This window comes from Dromaius novaehollandiae, chromosome 9 (assembly GCF_036370855.1).
Source record: "Dromaius novaehollandiae isolate bDroNov1 chromosome 9, bDroNov1.hap1, whole genome shotgun sequence".
Lineage (NCBI taxonomy): Eukaryota > Metazoa > Chordata > Aves > Casuariiformes > Dromaiidae > Dromaius > Dromaius novaehollandiae.
Genome location: NC_088106.1, coordinates 1,950,070 through 1,973,260, shown reverse-complemented (window position 1 = coordinate 1,973,260; position 23,191 = coordinate 1,950,070). Strand labels below are relative to the sequence as shown.

At 37.0% G+C, this 23,191-nt stretch overlaps 1 protein-coding gene across 1 annotated transcript; it reads left to right on the top strand.

Moving 5' to 3' along the window:
- Window positions 1–1,813: 1,813 nt before the first annotated feature.
- DHX36 (DEAH-box helicase 36) lies at window positions 1,814–23,081 on the top strand. The gene is made up of 25 exons (XM_026096861.2): window positions 1,814–2,111; window positions 2,566–2,687; window positions 3,150–3,351; window positions 3,988–4,026; window positions 4,523–4,693; window positions 5,637–5,716; window positions 6,807–6,881; window positions 7,026–7,192; window positions 7,814–7,895; window positions 8,475–8,615; window positions 9,414–9,516; window positions 10,910–10,997; window positions 12,807–12,862; window positions 12,979–13,043; window positions 13,556–13,699; window positions 14,373–14,490; window positions 15,244–15,342; window positions 16,453–16,626; window positions 16,924–17,010; window positions 17,747–17,830; window positions 17,938–18,037; window positions 18,122–18,212; window positions 19,904–20,024; window positions 20,576–20,728; window positions 22,137–23,081. The coding sequence occupies exons 1-25, from the start codon at window positions 1,851–1,853 to the stop codon at window positions 22,320–22,322; spliced, it is 3,009 nt and encodes a 1,002-aa protein (XP_025952646.2). The 5' UTR covers window positions 1,814–1,850; the 3' UTR covers window positions 22,323–23,081.
- Window positions 23,082–23,191: the final 110 nt, after the last annotated feature.

Genomic DNA, 23,191 nt, shown 5'->3' with positions numbered 1-23,191 from the left:
CGTAGCTGGGTAACCTCACCCAAAAACGGGAAGTTCAGCTGCTCTCTTTGTGCTGATGACTCACAGATCTGGCTGTCTGTTCCTCACTTGCCTGTTTTCATTCACATTAAAATCCCAGCCTCTCTGGCATTCCCTTGTACCTGAAACGCAGTATAGCTAAGACAGATCACCTGAAGTTTCTTGCACAAACCCTCCTTGTGCGAGACTTTGGCATGATGCTATGCCGTTTTATAGACATACAGATTAGCTCTATGGAAGTCGGTGTATCTATATGACACAGTGCAGTGCATGGCAAATCCGGTCCAAAAAGGAAGATAGGCTCAACAATCCGTGCAGCCTGTTTCCTTTATGTAAATCCTATACTGGCTTCCCCTTCCCCCTAACTGCATCTAGCATAAGCTGCTTGTTTTCACTAAAGGTCTTTTGCAGCCTGTGTCCATCCTACCTATTTTGCACGATTGCATAGGTTGAAGCTGATTTCCCTTTGCAGTCAGCCAGGATGCCAAACTCCATTGTTCATTTGCTTTGTGGAACTTGTTAAAAAAAAAAAAAAAGAAAAAATTCCAGAATTGTACAGAGAGACAACACTAGGAAGGACTGAAAATAAGCAGAGTGACTTAGAAAAAAACAGAGCATGGAAGAGGATAAGCATAGCAGCAAGGTAAGTGGCTACTTGGAAGCATAAAGCATTTTTCCAGGGAAAGGGAATAAAGAAAATGTAGGCAACTAGTTTTTGCTATTTTACATAATCAACTGCTGCAATTAGTTAGATTTCAGGTAAATTGCAAGTTTGAGATTTAGAGAAAATAATTTATTGGAATAATTTCATTTCCTCTGAAAGAAGCAGCGCTTAACCTGAAAGAAGTTTGAAAATCTGTGCATGACATTGTATTTCAGAGATCTGAATGGTAGTAATTTTTAAATGAATATAAATCGTGATGAGGTGACAACAAAGAAGAAAAGGCAAAAAGAAAATGATGTAAAGAAATTAGATTGAAGAATCATTTATAGTATCACAATGGTATTCAAGCAAACAAAAGGAATATTAATTACCATTGAAAAACTAATAATTCATCTAAATTAAAAGGTTTAATTTAACACTTCAGAGAACTTGGACAAAGTGTATTACATAAAGCAACAATCAACACAGCATACCCTGAACCGGTAGTTACTTAAATATGTATATGCTATATTAGAAAAAAGAAAAACAGTTCTGGTACACAGAAAATATGTAATAATAGGTCAGATCTGTAACTGAAACAAGAAGAGATTTTCCTGTAGGATGAACATGCATTACATATTACGTTGAATATTTTATCCTATTTAACGACTGTTACCCTTCACTCCCAGGTATGTTTCAGACAACGCTACCACTTAAAATTTGGCAACGTCAGGCGACTACAGATACAAAATTTTGTCATCTGCATCTTACTTTGAGCCTCTAGGTTATCACAGCTGATGCCGTAAGCGATCACATCGCTGCCTGGCGAGGGCACTGGCCAAAGCACCTGATTTTGCTCGGAAAAGAGCCCCGTGGCGGAGCAGGGTAGGCCGCCCGCGCGAGTGCGGTGCCGCGCGAGGGCGGCCTCAGGCCGCGGAGCCGGGAGCCGGCTGCCGCCGCGTCCCGTCGCCGCGTGCTGGGCGACGGGGCCGGGGTCATACCCCGAGGCTGCTCCCGGGGCCCCCGCGTCCCGCCGCCGCCCGCAGCAGGAGCGCTGCTGCCACTGCTGCAAGCTCGGCGAGCGGGGACTCGAACCCGCGGCAGCGGCCAGCGCAGGCGCGGCCGCCGCCGGCTGCGGAGGGGCGGGGCTCCGGGGGGCGGGGCGCGCCGGGCGGAAGTGAGGCGGCGGATGAGGCGCGCGGTGGCGGCGCTGCTGCGTGCCGGTGGCGGCGGCGCGGCGGCCATGAGCTACGAGCACCGCAGGGACTGGGGCCGCGGGGGCGATGGCGGGCCCCGGCCCTCTTCCTCCGCCTCCTCCGCCGCCTCGGGGGGGCACGGGGGCCGCGGCGGCGGGCGGGGGCGCCACCCCAGCCACCTCAAGGGCCGCGAGATCGGGCTGTGGTACGCGCGGAAGCAGGGCCAGAAGAGCAAGGAGACCGACCGGCAGCAGGTCGGGGAGCGGCTGGTTCCGTCGGGCCCTCCGGTCGGTTGGGGGGGCGGGGGGGGGCAGGGCGCTCCGGCGCCTGAGGAGTCAGCCGCGAGCGCGTCGCCTCTCAGGAGGGGCCTCGTTGAAGTTCCCCTCTGCGGGCAGCGGCCCTCCCCGAGGCCTGGGTCGCGGGCTGCTCCCGGGCTGCTCCTGTTTGCGCGGCGCCTTTCGTGGCCGCGCGTCCGGGTTAGAGAGGTGCGCCGTTACTGAACGCGGTGGGAAAGCCGCGTGCGCCTGCGGCGGGAACGGCTGCGGGGAGCTGCCGGCGCGGTTGGGATCACCGCAAAGGCCCTCGCTGCTGAGAGAGCTTCCTGAAGTTGTGCTTTGAGAATGATGTTTGCGTGTTAAAGGTGTGATGTACACCTAGATACGCTGAATACACGTTGGTAAAAACGATGCTTTTCTCTGTTTACACCAGAGAGCTGTCGTGCGCATGGATGAACGCAGGGAAGAGCAAATCGTGCAGTTGCTGAACACTGTCCAGACTAAAAATGAAAAAGAGCAAGAAGCCATGTCCTGGTGGTCTGGGGATGAAGAAGGGTAAAAAGAAACAATTATTTATGCTTTTGTATACCTTGAATCAAATGATCTTCCTGCAGGCTGGAAGCAGAAGATACAGCAGAAGATTTTAGATTCAGTGAGTGAATTAGGTTAATAAATATCTTGCTTGGGTCTCTGTTTTGCTGAAAGATCCACATACATGGCAGTGGTTCTGACAGCAGGTTGAGTAGTAGTTTTCTGGAGATGTTTTGTGGCTTTGTTAATTTTTTTTCATTACAAAGAAGCATATTGTGTAAAATATCTGATGACTGGTAATTTTCAGACCTCACTTGTTTTAACACATACCCATATTCTCCCTCCCATTAGGGGTCAAGTAACTTGTGGATGTAATATCTGAAAAACAGATCTAAGGTTTGCCTTGAATGGTTAAGCATATTTTTCTCAGTGGCCAGGCACATACTGGATATTCTTTGAAGTTTTTGTGCTCTGCATGTATTTCAGAAACACTCCAGAACAGCCTGCAAAAGTGAAACCACCTGTGGAAAAAGCTCCTGTAAAACAGAGACCAGTTTTGGAAAAAACATTTCTTGATCGAGATGCTGAATATCTCTTTGAGAAAAATGATCAAGATGCTGATTTAGATGAGCAACTTAAAGAAGACTTAAGACAGAAGAAATGTGATCTAAGATATATTGAAATGCAGGTACTTTCTACTGTGTTAAATAGAAAGCTTTTAACTTTTATTTTTTATAAATTAATATGACCAGAAAATATAACCGCTTTACAGTTTATTTACGAGGAAGTTGTCGTGATGTTAGTATGCTAAAATAGTTACTTTTATAGTTTCTTACAAAACACATACTTATTTATAGGGCAGTGATTAAAAACCAGACTTCTAGTGATAACTTCAGATTGTGTAAAATCTAAGAGCATTAGGAATTGCATACATAATTTTAAGCATAAACATTATTTGGTAGATTTTTTTTGAAAAAAGTTTATCCCCAGATTCATATCTAGAGCTAAAAGCAGAAAAATGGGCTCTGACAAAATTACCTCTTAAAACATAATTTATCTTGTTCTAATGGTGGTGAATTAGACTTATTTAAAAAAGACAGTTTGACCATATGTCAGAAGCAAGTTCTCTGTTCAAGACCCTTGTCTTGTAAATGCTCATATATACCTTTCTATGTACTGAATTGCTAGGTTTTTTTTTCTAGATTTAGTGAAATTGAAAACATGCTTGGAATTGAATTCATTTCTAGTGGGCCTGTGTTTATATGGCTATTAGTTGAACAATTTGTCATGTGTTTTTCTTAGTTATGTTTTTTCTTTGTTTCAGAGATTCCGAGAGAAACTCCCTTCTTATGGGATGAGAAAGGTAAATATATTTTTATGATGAAATAATATGTACCTCTGCTGTAATTGGTACTAAACACAAGACACAGCAGGTGTAGAACAGGAAACTTTTTTGTGGCAGAGATCTTTTTTTTTTTTTTTTTAAGAGAGAGTCTCACCTTTGTATGAAGGTACAGAAGTTTCCCAAGTTCTGCCACTGTGTTTTTTCCAGAACATAGCTCAAGTTCATTGCTTCAGGTTATGTAGAAACTTATTCTGGGATCATTCACAGTTTTATCAGTAGTAGTGGAATATTCATAGAAGTGGTTCTGAATGTTAGATGCATCTATTTTTTTTTAATACAGCTAGTTTCTTCTTTTTGTCTTACATGTTAATAGAAACAGTTGAATACCTGTCTTTTAAATGCTATGAGATTTTCTTTTAAGTTCACCTCACTGTAGTAGAGAATTCTCAAAATCTTTCTAAAATCTGTTTTGGTCCTTAATATTTGTAAATGTTTTTTCTTTGTTTGGAAACAGGAGCTTGTAAACCTGATAAACAATAATCGGGTAACTGTGATTAGTGGTGAGACTGGTTGTGGAAAGACTACACAAGTTACTCAGTTCATCTTGGATGATTACATTGAGCGAGGGAAAGGATCTACATGCAGGATTGTATGTACTCAACCTAGGAGGATCAGCGCCATCTCGGTAAGTGCTGTTTTGACAGACTAAGTAACTTCATCACTTTCTCTCTCTCTTTTTTTTTTTCTCCTTTCCTTCCAATAAATCTGAGGGGAAAAAAAATACTACCTTACTCAGAATCATTGAATGAAAATACATTTTTTATCTGGTCTAAACTTCCTGGGAAACTATGGACTGAGTGTACAATTCACTAGATTACTTGAAGTTAAGAAGAGCTGAAAAGAGTTCAAGTGAGTACATAGAAACTGCATACCTCACAAAGAAAGTGATCCACCATCCAATTTACTCATACTAAATTTAATGCTCAAGACCAGGATTCAGCCTGTAGTGGACAGCTAAGATGGCCTTTTGCATATTAATTTTCAGTCTTTTTATAATTTCCTCTGCAAAGAATAATTTTGTTAATATACACTAATTTAGCATTTCATAAGTTTTGGTGGTTAATATAGTACTGGCACAATAAGCGTCATTTTTCTGTGAATTTGTTCATACCTCATACCAGTGATTTTAATGGACTTGGACATTGCATATGCAGATAAAGGTAAATACTAATGTTGTTTCAGGCCATTTAGAAATACATATTAATGAGCAGGAAAGAATTTGGCTGTTAAGTGCACAGTAATTAATCTTTTGACAGTTAAGTATTAAATGACTGTAGAATCATGTTTCCCATGAGGAGAAGCTTGTCTTAATGAAAGGTGTATTCTGGGAGAATTTTTTACTAATAACTCATTGGTTGTGTTACTCTAAAATACGGTTTAGATTGCAAAGCTGTCCTTGGGATCAGCTAGGAAACGCCCCTGTCAATGAAAGAGAGAAAGTAGTTTCTAGTGTTCTTTTTTTTTTCTGGTTGATTATATACCATCTCAGTTCTAGGTGTTTCCTGTTGATGAGCAGCTAAATCATAGATCACTTTCTGTTTTCCTTTTGTGCACTGTTTGATTTTAAGGTGGCTGAGAGAGTTGCTGCTGAAAGGGCAGAAGCATGTGGTAATGGCAAAAGTACAGGATACCAAATCCGTCTACAGAGGTAAGAAAGGTTCTCGTAGCAATTTTTGTGTCTGCATGTAAACTAGTAGCTATTGTTAATCAGTGTGAATATTTGAAAATTAGATCTTAAGATACAGAAGTGCTTTCATTCAGGTATTTTCTCCAAAAGGCATTCCTGTGAAGAGCTGGGGTTAGGTAATAAAGTCTTTGAAACTCAGCAGTAAGTTTGAGTGCGATGGGTGTATTTTATGCGGTTTGTAAATAGGGAATTTGATGTTGATCTGCTGTGTTGCGAGTTAGCTTATCCCAAGTCAGTTCTGAACCCCATGCCATGTAGCCTTGGTTAGCACCCAGTTGTATTTTGTCTGAGTCCTTTATCTAGCTCTTTTAAAAGGCTCTGCTATAGATGGAGAGAAAATTGATGCCCTTAATTCATTAATTTAAAGGAAAAATTGAAATGCTGAAGGAGAGAACGCTGTAAGCCACATTTCTGGGAACAGTTACCTATTTGCTGTGCTTACCTTTTGAGTAGTTCCATTGAAATCAGGGAATAGATGAATTGACAAGAATTCCTAGACCCAATGTCATAGAGCAAAAACTATGACACTGGGAGGCATCTGTAATTTGAAAAATTAAAACGAAAAGTTATCAGTAAACAGCAACATCTCCGTTATCATTGAGAACAACTGCTCTCAGTGTAGTCCTTTCAACAACATTTTAATTTGAAGCACTAGGTTACAGAATCTCATTTATTTTTTTTTAATTGTTTAATCAAGAATGTTATATTGTTGTATGCTTAGCTTCCAGCTGTCATCTGCATGGAGCTTAAATAGCTTCAACAATTTGGAGTGAGTAGAAAAATGTGCAAATCATGAGAAATAATGCCTGGGAAGTCGGATGTTCTGTCAGGTTACAAGTAGTTCATTCCCCATCAACAGTAATGCTTCAACTCCGGCCTAATTTCTTGTTCCACCAATTGAACTCTTAAGTGAGCAAGTTAGAGAATAAAGCTAATGAGGTGTGCTTCATGATGTCTGTAACGACTATCCACATTTTGATTTTTAAGCTTTTAAAGTACTTTGTCTTTTACAAAAGAGAGAACTCAGGAATTCTTAATGTATCTCTTTCAGTCGGTTACCAAGGAAACAAGGTTCCATTTTATACTGTACCACAGGAATTGTCCTACAGTGGCTCCAATCAGATAAGTGAGTTTTCCTATGGAATAAGAAACTGAATACAGTTATCAAATGACTTGACTAATGAGCTGTTTCTGCTATCTACCAGCTTCTGGTCTGTTTTTTATTTTTGCTGAAAACAAATGTGTTTAACTTTTTGCTCTCCTATTTTAGGCATTTGTCCAGTGTTAGTCATGTAGTCCTTGATGAAATTCATGAAAGAAATCTTCAATCAGATGTTTTAATGAGCATTATTAAAGATCTTTTGAATATTCGTTTGGATCTGAAAGTAATACTAATGAGTGCTACTTTAAATGCTGAGAAGTTTTCGGAGTATTTTGGTAGGTGAAATGCATCCTATGAATGTTCCCTCTTACGTAATTTAGGCTTGTGCAGTATAATGCAGTTCTCAAATTGTAGGTTTGATTTTTATTGAGATTGATTCCATTTTTATAAATAGTACAGATTGTTGGAGATGTTTATTCCCTTAATTTTATCTCAGCATGAATGTATGTTGCTTCTGTGCTTGCCATTAAACATATTGTGGAAACATTGTCTTCAGAGCAGTTTCATATTGAATATCTACTCGTATTTACCTTATTTTAGAAGCAGTGATGTGAGTGGGTGACCAGAGTGAACCTTTTGGTTCTTCATTCTACAGGTTTTACCCTGAAACTGGAAGCAGATGAATATACTGGAAAAAATACACTGCTTGCTACCTGTACTTTTCTGTTTGGTCATTTTATTTGGATGTTAATTTGGCATCTTCCATGAGATGTTTTTGTTTGTTTGTTTGTTTGTTTTTAACTGGAGTTGACATTATGTGATTATACTGCAAAAATAGTAAAGAATGTTTATTGCCTGCTACTCTTATGCAAAATACCATTATTTCAGTACAAAACTATTATTTCAGTACAATATTTTATTTTCTGTTTAATAACTGAGTTACACTTTCTCAATAGATAACTGTCCAATGATTCACATACCTGGGTTCACTTTCCCTGTGGTGGAGTATCTTCTGGAAGATGTAATTGAAAAGTTGAGGTAGGTGTTTTCGGCCTGTGAGTGAACACCAGTACATAGATAATATTTTGTTCAGTTTTGCTTAGTATGTCTTTTCAAAGCTTATCTCAGCATAAATATCCATGAAAATTAGTTTTGTTTTTCAGAAGAAAACTGAAGTTTGATAGCAGTCATCTTGTTCCAGAAAACCTTTCAGGGGAGATTGACTAGCCTCCACTGGAATTAAAAATAGCATTGTACCTCTAGTGAGGTGTTACATTGTAGCAACTTGGAAATCTTGGCTTGAGGAGAAAAAAACTTTCATAGAAACAGAATAACAGTTCTTGTGCTTAGAAAGACAAGCTTGACTTAGTAGCCTGAAAATTTATAGATACTGTTTGTTCAAACTTCTTTTAACCTGTTTTTATGCTTATTAGAGATGATGCCTGTGTGGGTTTTTTTTTTTTTTTTTTTTAAACAGGAAGAAAAAAATTCAAGAATCTCATTAGATGATACAGTTCAAGTGCTGAATATTTTCCATATTTGGAAAAAATACTATGGAGTTCATTTTCAAGGGCTTTAGTTTCAAAATTTAAAATAATTGTTTGTTTAATTTTAAAGGTATACTCCGGAAAACACAGATCGGCGGCCACGGTGGAAGAAAGGCTTCATGCAAGGACATGTAAGCAGACCAGAAAAAGAAGAAAAAGAGGAAATCTATAAAGAACGATGGCCAGACTATTTAAGGCAGCTGCGGGGCAGGTTGTTTTTAAGTTACTCTTTCATATTAAGTTTTTGTGGCACTTCACAACTGAGAAACATAAATTAGTACTGTATTTTAACACAGTCCTTTTACTAATGACCTGACAGCTGCTGTGGTGGAAAACAATAATAACGTTATTGCCAATACAGTTGGGTAGTAAGCACTGAAGTGCTTTACAGTCATCACAGAAAATTTTACATGTGCAGACTATAAGGGAACTTGCAGCTGTCAATCATTTGCTGTTGATGTTGGTATTGTCTGTTACAGTCTTCAATGTAACATTGGGCTTCTTGAGCTTTGGTCCTTAATCCTCTTTCAAGTGCTCTCCTTTTTCAGTCTTTCCCTTTGTGATAGAACTCACTGTATTTTAGTCTTACAATTGATGTAATACAAAAAGCACTAGTATTTTTTTTCAAAAGCTTTTTCTCAGAATACTTTAACATTGCTCTAGACCAACATAAGTCATGTTTTGAGCACCCAGTAGAGAAATTTCCACTTAAGACATTTGATTTGATGGCTGACATTTGCTAGTGATCTGGTTATCTGGATAAGTTGGTTAATTGGATAGCCTGGCTGTTTTTTCCAGGAAGAGCATCGTCCTGTTTTTTTTTTTTTTATTGTCTTACCTATCTTCTGTGTTTTGTGACTTTCTATATAGTTATTGTATTTCTGAAGATATACATTGTACAGTAGTGGACTAATTAGGTGTGTAATTGCAATAGCCTTATAACAGAGACATGAATACATGACTTTGTATGTTAATAAGTTATCAATATGCATGATTTTGATGCCTGTAGGTATTCAGCAAGTACTATAGATGCCTTGGAAATGATGGATGATGACAAGGTTGACCTTGACCTTATAGCAGCACTTATCAGGCACATTGTTCTGGAAGAAGAGGTACATTTCTGTCTGATATCAACATGTTTTGATGATGTTACTGAATTGTGGTCGGTGGCTATCAAGAATGTCAGAGCTGATAAAGTTATTTTGGTTTATTATACAGAGATATATAGAAAAGAGTTTTGCTTTGCTTTCCTCTGAAGTTATCTGCCAGCTTTAAGTACCTAATGACTATTTAAGCCCTAAACTGAGACTGTGGTTAGTTGAGGTTTATTGAAATGATGTGACTTAATCCCTGTTTAAATGGGAAGCACGCATCCAAGCATTTTCTTGAATAGGGGTTGTGGGCACTGATGAGAGCTATATACTTAAGTTAAATAAAACAGGGATAGAAATCTGAAGGTTTGGGTGCTATTTGATTCTGATTTTTTTGTTTATTTGCTTGTTTGTTTTTGATAAGCCTTTGCATACCACAAAGCCTTTAATTATGCATCTTAGTCATTTGATGGAAAGTAATATAAAATCATAAATTTAACTTTTAGTTCTTTCTGTGACTGAGTGCCTTTGTCTCAAAGGTAGTATTCTTTGTATTGTGTATGTATGTATTAAAAGTTATATTTTGAGAAATAACTGTAGAAAAACATTGCCTGAAAACCTCTTTAATGTGCTACTAAATCTGTTTTTAATCTGTCAGCAATGGGAGGGAGAGGGCAAGAACACTATTTAGCATTGATGCTCACAGTCTCATAGATACACTGTGCAGTTGGCTTTAAGTGTTTCTTTTTTGCCCAAGTGATCTAAATACGACCTGGATGCTGAAGACTGAATTTATATACTGACTAATGAAAGTGTAGTCACATGTGTATGAAACACACAGCTAGGAAACACTTCCTACTTGCAGAGTGTCAAACTTGGTAGTTAATACAGCTGCATTCGTCGCTATCCCTGATTGTGCCTTACCTTTTTTTTCTTTAGAAATATCTGATGACAATTCTATGCAGCAGCTCTGTACTTATCTTTTAGTTTCAAAAAATGTATCATGAGAACTTTACTCACCTATGCAATGTAACACTTACATTTCTGAGAGTCAGAGCCAGTATAGTAAATCTTACATACTTTTTATTTCAAATTTCAAATTCTAGCTTCCTTTCTAATGTGTGCATTAGCAAAAAAAAGATCTTGGAATATAATGACATCAGATTCTTATCCTAAAAATCCTTATTAAAGTCCCAGTAAAAGGACTTGTGGTTGCTAACTTATATAGAAAACAGGCTTACAAACTTCGTTCCAGATTTGAGTCAATGATGTCTCAAATACCATTTATCCAAAACACGTACGTTGATGTACAGGCAGTTAATTTTTTGCATAACATGTGGTTTATCATAAACATGTTTTTTCCTGTGTGTGTTTTCTTCTCTCTCTTCTTCTTTTTTTTTTTCTTTAAATATAGGATGGTGCAATTCTAGTGTTTCTTCCAGGCTGGGACAACATCAGCACTTTGCATGATCTCTTGATGTCGCAGGTCATGTTTAAGTCAGGTAAAGACAAAATTTTACATCGGAATTCTAGCAATAGCATTAGTGGCAAGCTCTTAATTTTTGCACTCGTTTGCTGGTGTTGCATGGTGTTTTTTCCCTTGTCTTTCCTCTCTTCCTTTCAAGATAATTACTGTATGTTCAGTATTTTTTGCGCTTCTGTAGTATCTTTCATCTATTAATGATGATAATGTGTTTTCCTCAGTGTAGGCTTGAACAATCTGGAAATTAATCTCAAACCTGCATCTTGTTCCTTTTGTCCTTTCTTATTTCTGCATGGAGTTCATCCTAGATAAAGTCTTTTTCTTCATTCTGCATTCGCTTCCTCTTTTCTTCATTTCTCAGCCACTTCTGCCTACTGCTTTGCTGATAGTTCCTTTAAATCCCATTTATTGCTAGAAGTTTTGTTAATAGAATGCTTAAAATATCCTAAAGCTTTTTAGTTTGTCCTGTTTGCATAGCTCATATGTTCAGCATAATTTGTCCTAACTATGCCCTTGACTGTTGCTCAGATACAGTCGTCTTAAAATTCGTGATACGTGCGCTCAGTGTCCATGTGTTGCAATGCAAGCGCAGGTAGAGATGGTAGTAGACAGTAGCTGAATTAGAATTTTTAGAATTAAGCCAAGAAAAAAAACCTCAAAAATGTCTTTTTATCTGATTATTTATCACTATTGAAGCTTTTTGTTTAATTGGGTAACCAGAAGTATATGCCATCATAACACGCTTGATTTTTATGGGGCTTCCAGAAATAAGGGCTATATTTGATTATGTTGTGCAATATTACTAGCAGAGACAACTCTGTTGTCTGTGGTAATGCTTTAATTGGGTTCTTCATTCATATTTCAGTAAAAGCAGTTTGAGTGGGAGATGCTTTGGATTATTGACAGATTGAGGAGAGTGTCAGTTCATTTATTAAACTTGAGCAGCTAATAAATTGAGACATTAAAAATGAAATCTAAGTTACTGTACATAACTTCATAGAACTTCTTAAACTTGCCAAGTCAACATAGCAAAATACAAAATGACAAATTCTGAAATAAAAAGCCATAAAGGAATTTTATTTTTTTTTGATATACATGTATTTTTATGTTTTGCTAGCATTTGGGGAGGACTGGAATTTGTTTGAAGCCTAATGTTACCAGCTTTTTTTTTATGCTCCTGTCCTCTGTCTAATGCAAGCCATTTCAGCAGAGGAATACAATGACTGTGTATCACGGATAAAAAAAATAATCTGTGAATTAATGAAACTTTTTGGTTTAGAAATAGAATGTATTTCAAGATGCCTTGGCCACTTAAGTTACATTGGCAGCAATGAATATTTGTTGTGGTGACAGATTTGGTAAAAGTCTAACATGAATTGTAAGAAAAGTGATCTTGAGCTGTATATGCAGTTATTGGCCCAGAAATACAGTTCTCTCATCCCCCATTATAGCTGGTACTTAGTTTACTCAGATTATATCTCTCTGAGATTCCAGGATATGAATCTGGTTTTTTTTTTGTGATATACCGCCTGTGATTTCCAGTACATGCATTTGCACACACCCCCGCCACCCTGATACACAGAAAGAAATATGTACAGTTCAGCAGGGATGGATAAATGCTAGTCAGGAGGAGATTTAAAATTGTTATATTGAACATTGCTGACAAAAATCTGGAAAGATATGCTTATATCTATATGATCAAAAATAATTCAGAATAAGAAACAGTAAATTTACTTGCAGCATATTTTCTTTATCCTATATACTTAATTTTCCTGTACAGTTAAAGTTTCTATGCTTACATCATATCTTTTACTGTTTTAATTTTCAGATAGGTTTATTATCATACCTTTACATTCATTGATGCCTACTGTTAACCAGACTCAGGTATGCTTTTTCTTTATCGTTATGTAATGAGGTAACTTTACACAACTACCAAAAAAAATGAATTGAGCATGCTTTTGGTTTTGGCAAACATGTAAATGGACGATGGATAATTACAGGTTTTTAAGAAGACCCCACCGGGAGTAAGGAAAATCGTGATTGCTACCAACATTGCAGAGACTAGGTAAATAGCTGTACAGCCTTTTTAAAAAAAAAAAAAAAAAAAAAAGAAAAAAAAAGAAAAAAGCTATACTTAACATAATAAATAGAAGTGGTAATCTAAAGTATAAACCTGTTTCTAAAATGTATTATTTGTACCATTCATCTTGTAACAGTTTATCTTTAGAGAAGTTTATAGACTAAAGTGGAATTTTCCTTTAAGAATTGTTTATAACAATCAAAACATGAGTGATTAAAATGACTTGCACTTTTTGTATGTGATAAATCCAAGCTACCTATCCTCTCTGCAGAGTTCTTAACCCCACGTTGTGGCTTCTGTGAGATCTAGGAGAACAGATCAAGCTCCTTCTTGAAATGCTTAGAAATGTAATTCTTAATGAAACTCCCAACCCAGAATTTTTATTGTTGGTTTACAGTTTGGGAGGGGGGTAAAGAGATGCTGAATCTCTTTAAAATCCTGGGTTGAACTTGTAAAGGTGAGGAGTTGCATCTTTTTTTGTCTCTCTTCTCAAACAGCATTACAATAGATGATGTGGTGTTCGTTATAGATGGTGGAAAAATAAAGGAAACTCACTTTGATACACAGAACAACATTAGCACAATGGCAGCAGAGTGGGTTAGTAAAGCTAATGCCAAGCAGAGGAAAGGTCGAGCAGGAAGGTAAGAGTAACAAAGCTAGTTAGAAAAATTTTGTGTTGTTAAGCTTCTGTCACCCTTGGAGCACTGAACTTTGAATTGGTAGCCACATTGGAGCATGTTAAAGATACTACTTTGTTTTTTCACTTATTCAGAAGCAGATGCTAGCATGATGGTCTCTTGCTTTTGTTGAAAGAACAGTTTCACCATTTTTCTAGGAGACTGACTTATCTTGCACTGCATTTGGAAGTGGGGAGTTTCCCTCCTCATTATAGAAGAATAAAAGCTGTGCATGGTTTATGTTGGTTTTTTGTTGTTTTTTAAATTCATTGTGTTAATGGTATTTGACTTCATATTTTGTTTGTGAGGATACAATACATTAAAACAAAAATTGCTTGTAAATTAATATCACTTAGCTGTATACCAAATTAGTTGAAATTTGTCTCCCCTCAGAATACTTCATTCAATATTTTCATTGCTCCTTTTGAGGAGGTGAGAGGGAGTTTCTGTTGTTCAGTGCGTCTTTGTTTTCCTGTAGTCTGATCTGTATTTCAAAAGGCTGAAACAGCTTTACAATTGAATTCACTTCAGTTTTAATGCCTTGAGGTGTTTTGGAAGTCTGTTTATTTTTAAACACAGTCATAATGCCACAATGTCCTAGGAAAAAATAAATTTTTTAAATGTAAATATATTACAGAGTTCAGCCAGGTCATTGTTACCATCTATACAATGGACTGCGTGCTAGCCTTCTGGATGATTATCAGTTACCAGAGATCTTGAGGACACCTTTGGAAGAATTATGTTTACAAATCAAGGTAAATATGTGAATCGTCAAACATATGTATTACTTACTTTTACAATGCAATAAGGAATTAAGAGATTAAGTTAATACAACTCTGAGGCTGGAGTTGTCTTCGAGTCAGAATTCTGACATACCAAGAGTACGATAGCTTTAGCTAATAATTGTAACAAAGTCTGCAAAATGCATACTTGCATGCAGATACCAAGGCCAACAGAAAAAATGCTTGTGTCTAGTATAAACAAAAGCTGGAACTGTTATAGAAGCTATTAAAAAGCTATAAAAGCTATTAACTCAAATTTGGACTGTACTTTTTTCTCTAAAAATATTCCTTCTGTCAGAGGAGTTTCTGTGGGAACGGCAGCATGTCATGAGACACAATATCTTTGAAAAATTTTACAAAAGAGTAGTTTTAGAACTGACATGAGTTTCTTTTTTGGCAGTTTGTGTTGAATTCCTGGTTTGTTATTCATTCTTGAAAATGATAGATACTGAAAACGATAGATACCACTTAAAAGCAGTGAAGTTCATGACTAAACATGTGCATACATATTGAGTGAAGAATTGATCCTTATATGTAAAATTTCTTCGCTAATACATTTTTATTTTTGCCCTTAGTCCTTAACTAGTGAAATTCTAACTCGAGCAGTGAATTATTCTTAGCTTTTTTTTTTTTTTAATACTGCAGTGCTTGCCAGTTTGAGCTAGATATCCATCTTTCTCTAATTGTGGTGTTTTTTTCTGTTTGTGTTTTCCCTCTGCCAACTAGATTCTAAAGCTTGGTGGAATTGCTTATTTTCTGAGCAAACTAATGGATCCACCATCTCGTGATGCTGTAATGTTGGCCATAAACCATCTAATGGAGCTGGTAAAGTATTATTTAATGTACAGTTTCTTGCAAGGAAAATTTGATTTAGAGCCATATTACTAAGCTTTTTCTTATCAAAGACAATTCTGATTGTACAAGCCTAGACATTTGAATCTCCTTACTGACTTTTGCGGGCCCATTATGTATTGAGGTTGTACAGTGTTCTGTCCTCATGTTTGAATGGAGGAAATGGTTTTCATTCATAATAGCTGAAGTTTTATGGGCTGCATAGAGTAGTTAATGAGGGAGTTTCTAAATAACTTAAAACACATACATAGCTTCCCTTTAGGTTCTGTATAGATATTTAACACTCTGCTTCTGTATGATCTTGCTCATGGCAATGTCCATGTAAGCCGCCTTGTCCCAGCTGGATTAGTTAGGAGTTTGAGATGCTTTTTTTCTGTGAGCAGTTAAGGCAGGTGGGGGAGGAATCTTGTATGTCAGTGCTGGTGTGAATGGGAAGGGATCACTGAGTGCTGAGGCTAATGAAACAAACAAGCTAGAAAAGCCCCTTTGTAATACAGGTTGCAAAATGCTGCATGTTGTTTGCATGATGGGGACTGAGGGTTTATGGACACATCTATGCTCTTGATTTTTTTGGGGGGGGGGTATTACCTGTACAAATCAGTTGTTTCAATTTATTGCTGCATCTGATTTAGTTGAAGGGCAGTGTTCTGATTGATGGCAGAATTCTATAAATACTTAGATATGTGTTCTGTGACAGGGCTGTATGGTAGCAGAGGGCAGAGCAAATAAGAACAAAAGTGATATTGAGGGAAAGTAGGAGTCTAAAAATAAGCCTGATCAGGAGAACTAGACACTGATAAGTCTTTAAAAAGCCTTTATGCCTTTGTCCAGAAAGACACGGATCCCAGTAAGCTGCTTGAAACACAGTTAATGATGTTTTCCCTTTGCCAAAAAGGGCAGTATTAAACTTAAATTTCTAGTTCTCCATAATTTGCATGATCACTTTCCTACCTTACATTATTAAAGCTAGCTGCCTTCTCCAGCTGTTAGAGCTCCCTTTGTTCTCTAGGTATACTGACTGCTACTTCAGGGAAATCCTCATGATTTTAAATACTGTGTGTGGATTTTATTTACTTTTGACAGAATGCTTTGGACAGACAAGAAGAACTGACTCCACTAGGTGTCCATTTAGCACGATTACCAGTTGAACCACATATCGGAAAAATGATCCTTTTTGGAGCCTTATTTTGTTGCTTGGATCCAGTACTTACAATTGCAGCTAGCCTCAGCTTCAAAGACCCTTTTGTCATTCCTCTGGTAAAGTTTCTAAGAGAATTATGTATAAGATGTTAAGAATCTCAAAAGGATATTAGGGCCTACTAAAATACTGTAGTTTAAAAGCCTTTTAATCTTATTTTCACACTAATTACATTTGTTAGTAAAAAAAATTGTCTTGATGTACTGTGAGATGTTGCCTTTGCCTACAGAGTGACTTTAGTTTTCATGTATGTTGCATGTGAGGTATTGATATATGTACTTTAACTAGGAAAAGAGAACTGTAAGAAAGAATAGCTTGTCAGTCATGAATATTTTATAGGTTCTAATTGTTCTTAGGGCAAAGAGAAAGTAGCAGATGCAAGAAGAAAGGAACTGTCAAAGAACACTAAAAGTGATCATCTAACTGTGGTGAATGCTTTCACGGTAGGTTTTTCTTTTTTCTTTAGAAAACTGAGCAGTATGCTTTATTCTAAGGAAAAGCCTGATCAATGTATGCTCCTTGGCTTCTACAAGAACACATTAAGACACAAGAGAACATAAATTTTCATCCCTTTAGTGTTAAGGAATCTTGTCTTCGGACTCAGTAGCCTAATTTCTTGTGGATAGGCACATGAAGAGCAGGAAAATGTAGCTTAACAGTTAAAGATGACTGTTCTCTAAATGTATACTTAATGAGCTGAGCGTATTCAAACCTTTTCCTGACAATTTTCTGCTTGCCCTTCAAAAATCACTAAGACAGTAATTTTTGTCCTCCTGGCCTCTACAGGAGGCTGAAGCTGACTACAGAAGTCCTGGAGACTTACCTGTACGCTGGGCTAAGAAGAGGAGGAAATAAATAGCCTGGAAATGGTGTTCCTACCCAGGACTACTAATAGCAACAAATGAAGTTCTGGAAGACTTGGCTATATTTCACTCCTCATTATCGAAAAATTAATTTTTCAATTAAAAATGTAGAGTTGTGTTTTCAAACATGTTTTGCTACTTATACGTAAGATAGCCAGTTACATGTAATACAGAGAGATCAAAGGGTTTGCTTTCTCTCTTCTAGAGAGGAATGTAACCATATTGCTTATTGATGTCCAATTTTTGCTCTTTTTTGTTTGTTTGTATTTTTTCACTTCTAAAGTCTTTTGAACTATGATTTTGTTTTAATTTTTAGGGCTGGGAAGAGACTCGGCGTCGTGGTTTCAGAACCGAAAAAGACTATTGCTGGGAATATTTCCTCTCTTCAAATACCCTCCAGGTAACATCTTAATGGTTTTGAAAAAAGAAGATTATGTCTTTAGGGGGGGACAGGGAGGGGCCTTTGGCACACTGTCATTTTGGGACATTTTTTTTTTTTCCCCCTAGATGCTGCATAACATGAAAGGACAGTTTGCCGAGCATCTCCTTGCAGCTGGATTTGTGAATAGCAGAGACCCCAAGGACCCCAAATCGAATACCAACTCAGGTGAAGAGTGGAGGGAAATGGAAAATTTCCTATAGTTGAAATCTGTTTGCATAACTGCATTATTTACTTTGCTGTCCTCTACAGAGAACGAGAAGTTACTCAAAGCGGTCATCTGTGCTGGTTTATATCCAAAAGTTGCGAAGATCCGGCCAAGCTTTAGCAAAAAGAGAAAAATGTAAGGATCTGGTATACTCTTGTTTTGTATTTGAGGTGTTTTGTACTTTAGGTAGTTTGGCAAGGCAAGGCAAAGCAACAGCTTGAATGTATGAATAACGTTCTTTGTGCAGCTCGGTCAGGGTGTAAATTACTTCATTTGTGAATGGTAGACCAGAACATTGGATTGTTGACTTCCACTTGTTGAAACTGCAACATTGTTTAACCATTTGGATAACTGTTTGGATACCCGATACACATGAAATAATTGGTGTAAGTTACCACACAATCCGTAGTGTTACAAATGTATCAACAGCATGGCTGTTAAGGGAATCTTGCTATCACTTTTGATCTACAGCAACACATGAAACACTGTCCTTTTTTTATTATTTGGCAAGATAGAGTCCAGCATCTCTGATCTGTTGGTTATCACATCTTACACTAACAGAGCATATATACTCCTGTGAACAAAGTATTAACGATTATGCAGAATGTAGATACTCCTAATCTGTAAACCTGATGTAGGATTGAATGTTAGGATCCTCCTCCTGTGTGTGCAGTGTGGAAATAACATGGTATGAGCAATTGCTATTCCTATAATTAATTTAAAAAAACAAACAAAAGTGATTATTTCTGTGAGAGGAATAAGAACAGCTAGTCAAAATTCTACTTTATGTCAATATTAGATTACCTAACTTAAACTGAGCTATAGCTGGCAACTACTAGCCAGTTGATAGTCTATTTCAAGTTGAGCCCGGTCAGCTTGAATCGCTGAAAGGATTCCTGTAATGTTAAGTTTGCAAACCTGATGCAAGGTGCTGTTTTGCTGACTTTGCCACATGGTGGTGCTAGGTGTAAACAAGCTGCCCAGGAAAGTTTAGTTTTACGAGCCACTAAGCAAGAGATTTGTTATTCAAATCACTTTGCTAGAATAAGTGTTTGGAACAGGAGGAGTCCATAGGAGACCATTATTCAATCAGTTAACTCTTTTTTGGCTAAGTATTCCTTCTGCACACAAGGGTTAGAGAGCTCTGTGACCACAGCTGAAGAATTACATCTCTGAAACAAGGGAGAAAAGCAGCTGTTTCATATTGTGCTTGATTTCTCCTTTTTACTCCTTAAAAGCATTATTATATTGGGAAGTAAATGTGCTTTCAGATGGTAAATATAACCAAAGCATTTGAAGGTGATCCCTTGAGCTGAATTGTGTTAGAGGCGGGTGTGTGTTAAAGACTGTCACAGCTCTAGACTGGTTGAAAGTGATATGGGTTGAAAGTCCGTTGTTCCACACTATTGCCACTTCTTAACATGAAGCAAAGACCTCAGAGATATGAGCTGCTATGTGTTTTTTCCAAGAAATAGATAAAACCTTGGTTTGTGTAACTAAATATAGTAACTTACTGAACCCTTCTTTTGGAAAAAGAATGCCACTTGTTTTTCTGCTTGAGAACTACAGGTTGCTGTAAGCGTGTATTTAACAAAAGAATTCAGGCTTCTCAAATGGAGAGAGACAGGAGTCTAAAAATTCATATTGCGTATTCTTTTGTAATCTTTCTGGGAAACAAGTTAAAAAGTTATGTCCTTTTATTTTCAGAGTTTGGAACATTGTAGTAGAGTAGGAAGGGTTTTTTTTCTTTTAAGTTTGGATATAATTTGCTAAGTCTTCAATATCTTATTTCAATCTTAAAATAAAAACTGTTTTCTTCTTTTAAGGGTGAAAGTTTGCACCAAGACAGATGGAACAGTTAATATTCATCCTAAATCTGTTAATGTGGAAGAGACAGAGTTCCATTATAACTGGCTTGTGTACCATTTGAAGATGAGAACTAGCAGTGTATGTGAAAGTTCATATTTTTGTGTAATTTATTTTTGTAGCTCTTTAATAAGACTGGATGAAGTTGCCTCTTATTGTGGGCCAGAAGGTGTGCAGCAGCTTTGTTTCAAAGCCTTCCTGTTTTGGGTCATTCCTTTTACATACCATCAGATTCTGTTGTGTGTGATACAGGCATTGTTCTTCAAACAACTACTATACTAAACTGTTACATGTTTACATCTTTGTAAAACCAAAGATAAAATACTTGCTTCTGACAAAGACAGTATGGGGTTTTTTTTTTCCCCATTTATCCAGTGTGACACTTCTGAATATATGGAAAGAGTTAGTTGGACAGTTTTTTTTTTCCTCTGATTGCTAATGGAATAATTGGTTTGATTTCTTGTTTAATCAAATACTGTTTTTATGTAACTTTTTCAACTTCAGAGCTGTAAATTGATGAATAACTCTGGAAAAATGATCTGGCACTTTACTTGTACTGTATTTTATTAAGGGTTAAGTCATATCATTTAATATGTTCTAAAGGGTGATTGAACAAATTTGTCTTGTTGCAGATTTACTTATATGATTGTACAGAAGTTTCTCCATACTGTCTCTTGTTCTTTGGAGGAGATATATCCATTCAGAAGGATAAAGATCAGGATACCATTGCTGTGGATGAATGGATTGTTTTCCAGTCTCCAGCAAGAATAGCACACTTAGTTAAGGTGACTGTGTTTAATAATAAGAATAACATATATGGAAGACTTACTGTAACATTGATGGTTCTTAGAGGATTTCTGTATTTTATATTACTGTATACCTACTAATGCATTGCTGTAGGAAGATAACTAATGTTTTTAATGTGTTCGCAGTAAGTAGTTCAAATACATGTTAGGTTTGCATTTCTAGAAGGCATGTGTATATTTGCATTTAAACATTTAAATTATGGCTTTCTCACAAGGTGACTCTGGGAAGGAAGACTGAATTTGTCTATATGAGCAAGTGATGCTATTCAAGCACAGTCAAGGAGATTATGCTAGCTGTAGAGTATACACAACTGGACACTGAACCCAGTGTTTCTCAGTAGTGGCTAATAAAATTCCAGTTACAGTGAAGCAGATGAAGAAATCTGAACGCCTTGTTTTTAATAATCTTATTGAATTACTAGAAGCAAATTTTCTAATGAAGTGGAGAGTCAAATTCAGTTGCTGACAAACTGTGGGTGCAGTAGAGTTCTACTTTTGGTCACATTCAATTTATTTTTAAGCTATAGAACACAAGGTAATTACTGAAGGTTTGTAGATGAATGCAAATTAAAAAGTGGTAGCAGAAATAATATTCTGAACAGTCTATCACTTGATAAATTGGGCAGAATTAAATAGTAGTGTATTTTCTTATGTGTTTGGCCTTAGTAGAACGACTAAGCAAACCTTAAGAATTTTTGTCGAGTGTCTAATGCAATAGCATGGCTCAGGAGAATCAGGCTATGTGCCTCCTTAAGGCATTGGGAATAGAGAGATTCTTGTTTAGCTGGTGCAACCTCTGCTGAAAAGTGCACGATTCACAAAGGACGCTGGAAGAACTAAAGAAGTTTCAGAGAAGAGTCATAGGGTTGATTTAAAGGAACTATAAACATGTCTTACTGTGAGAGATTTGAAAAGCTTTATCTGTGTAATTTCCATAACAAAAGCTATAGGTACTAACAGACTGATCAAGTAATCCTATGTGGATGCGGAAACAAAGAAGTTAGGAATCTTTAGTCCGGCATTATTAAGCTCCAGTGGAGAGAGGAGCTGAGCAGAGCCTTGTTTGATACTAGATATCACTCCTGATATTTTTAACCTAAATATCTTTAATCCTGAAATAGTCAGCTAGTGGATGTGTAGGCTGTTACAGGCCATTGCATCCAGAGATGGTCATCTGCCATAAAAGGTAGAACTACTGTTTTTTGAGAAGCAGCTTTTGATCTGTCACTTAACAATGGTGAAATGAGTTGACATTAGAATCATAGGTAGGTGACAAAGAGAAGCAAAAGGGAGTGAGCAGGGGATTTAATTTACTATAATAACTTTGTTGTATGTAGTTTTCTAAATGTCCCTCTCTTTTTCCTTCCCACAAACTTCTTGTTTGCAGAACTTAAGGCAAGAGCTCGATGATCTTCTACAAGAAAAAATAGAAAACCCACACCCTGTGGACTGGAATGATATTAAATCCAGGGATACAGCAGTGCTGACAGCTATTATAGACTTAATCACAACACAGGAGAATGAAAGTGCCAGAAACTATGCTCCTCGATTTCAGAATGAACGCTACAGTTGACACACTTTCATTTGTGTTGATAAAGCCAACTTACCTTTTTTGTTTGTTTTTTGTTTTATAGCATTTATTTAGCTAGAGGAAAAGCTTTTTAGGGCAAGCTGGTCATTCCCTTATACTGAAGAGGAGTTATTTCAAAATAGTTGGTAATATCTGTATATGCATGGTATTCTGTGTTTAATGTAGCTTTTTAAGTAAGAGAAAATGCAATGCTAGCAGTAATAGTTAGTGTATGTTCTTGTCCTGCCCCTGTTGACTCCTCTAAAACCGTAGCTTTTTTCCACCAGGTAACAGATATTCAAAAAAACTGCTAAAATACTGATTGAATAAACTGTCGTATTCTTGCTATTGGTAGAAACATCTCTGAAGGTTTTTTTTATTGGGGCGGAGGGGGAGTAGTTATTGTATATATATTCCAGCAGTGCAGCAGTTTCCTCACCAACATTTGCACAGAAGGTAATTATAATTTAATTAAAAGCTAAACTTGAAAACAAATGTTGTTGAATTTGTACTGTGGGAAGAAAGAATCTTCAGAAATATTCTCTCCTTTCTTTAATTCTATTCAGTTCATCTTTCTTTGCCTTCTGTGCCCATCAGTCATTGGTATTGACTCAAACATTAAACTACAGGAATGATGTTTAGATAAAAGTCAGGGACTTTTACCAGGGAGCATGGAAGGCTCCATTGTATTCTAATTTTTCTTTTTTAAAACAGTACATGTATGGGTTATGTAGTACTACATTAAAAGACTTTAAAGTGGTATTTTATATGTTCATAGTTCTTAATGTCATTCTCTTTTGAGTGCTTCCATATATATATAAAAGAACATCTGAATACTGTGTATTTTTAGAATTTAGAATAGCGTGACGTGA

What these genes read in the sequence shown, in the direction of transcription:
- DHX36 (XM_026096861.2), top strand. Translation starts at nt 1,851, where the DNA reads ATGAGGCGCGCGGTGGCGGCGCTGCTGCGTGCCGGTGGCGGCGGCGCG. An exon ending in GGAGGATCAGCGCCATCTCG is followed by an intron (nt 4,694 to 5,636) that starts GTAAGTGCTGTT and finishes TTTGATTTTAAG; the next exon opens with GTGGCTGAGAGAGTTGCTGC. An exon ending in ACCAACATTGCAGAGACTAG is followed by an intron (nt 13,044 to 13,555) that starts GTAAATAGCTGT and finishes CTTCTCAAACAG; the next exon opens with CATTACAATAGATGATGTGG.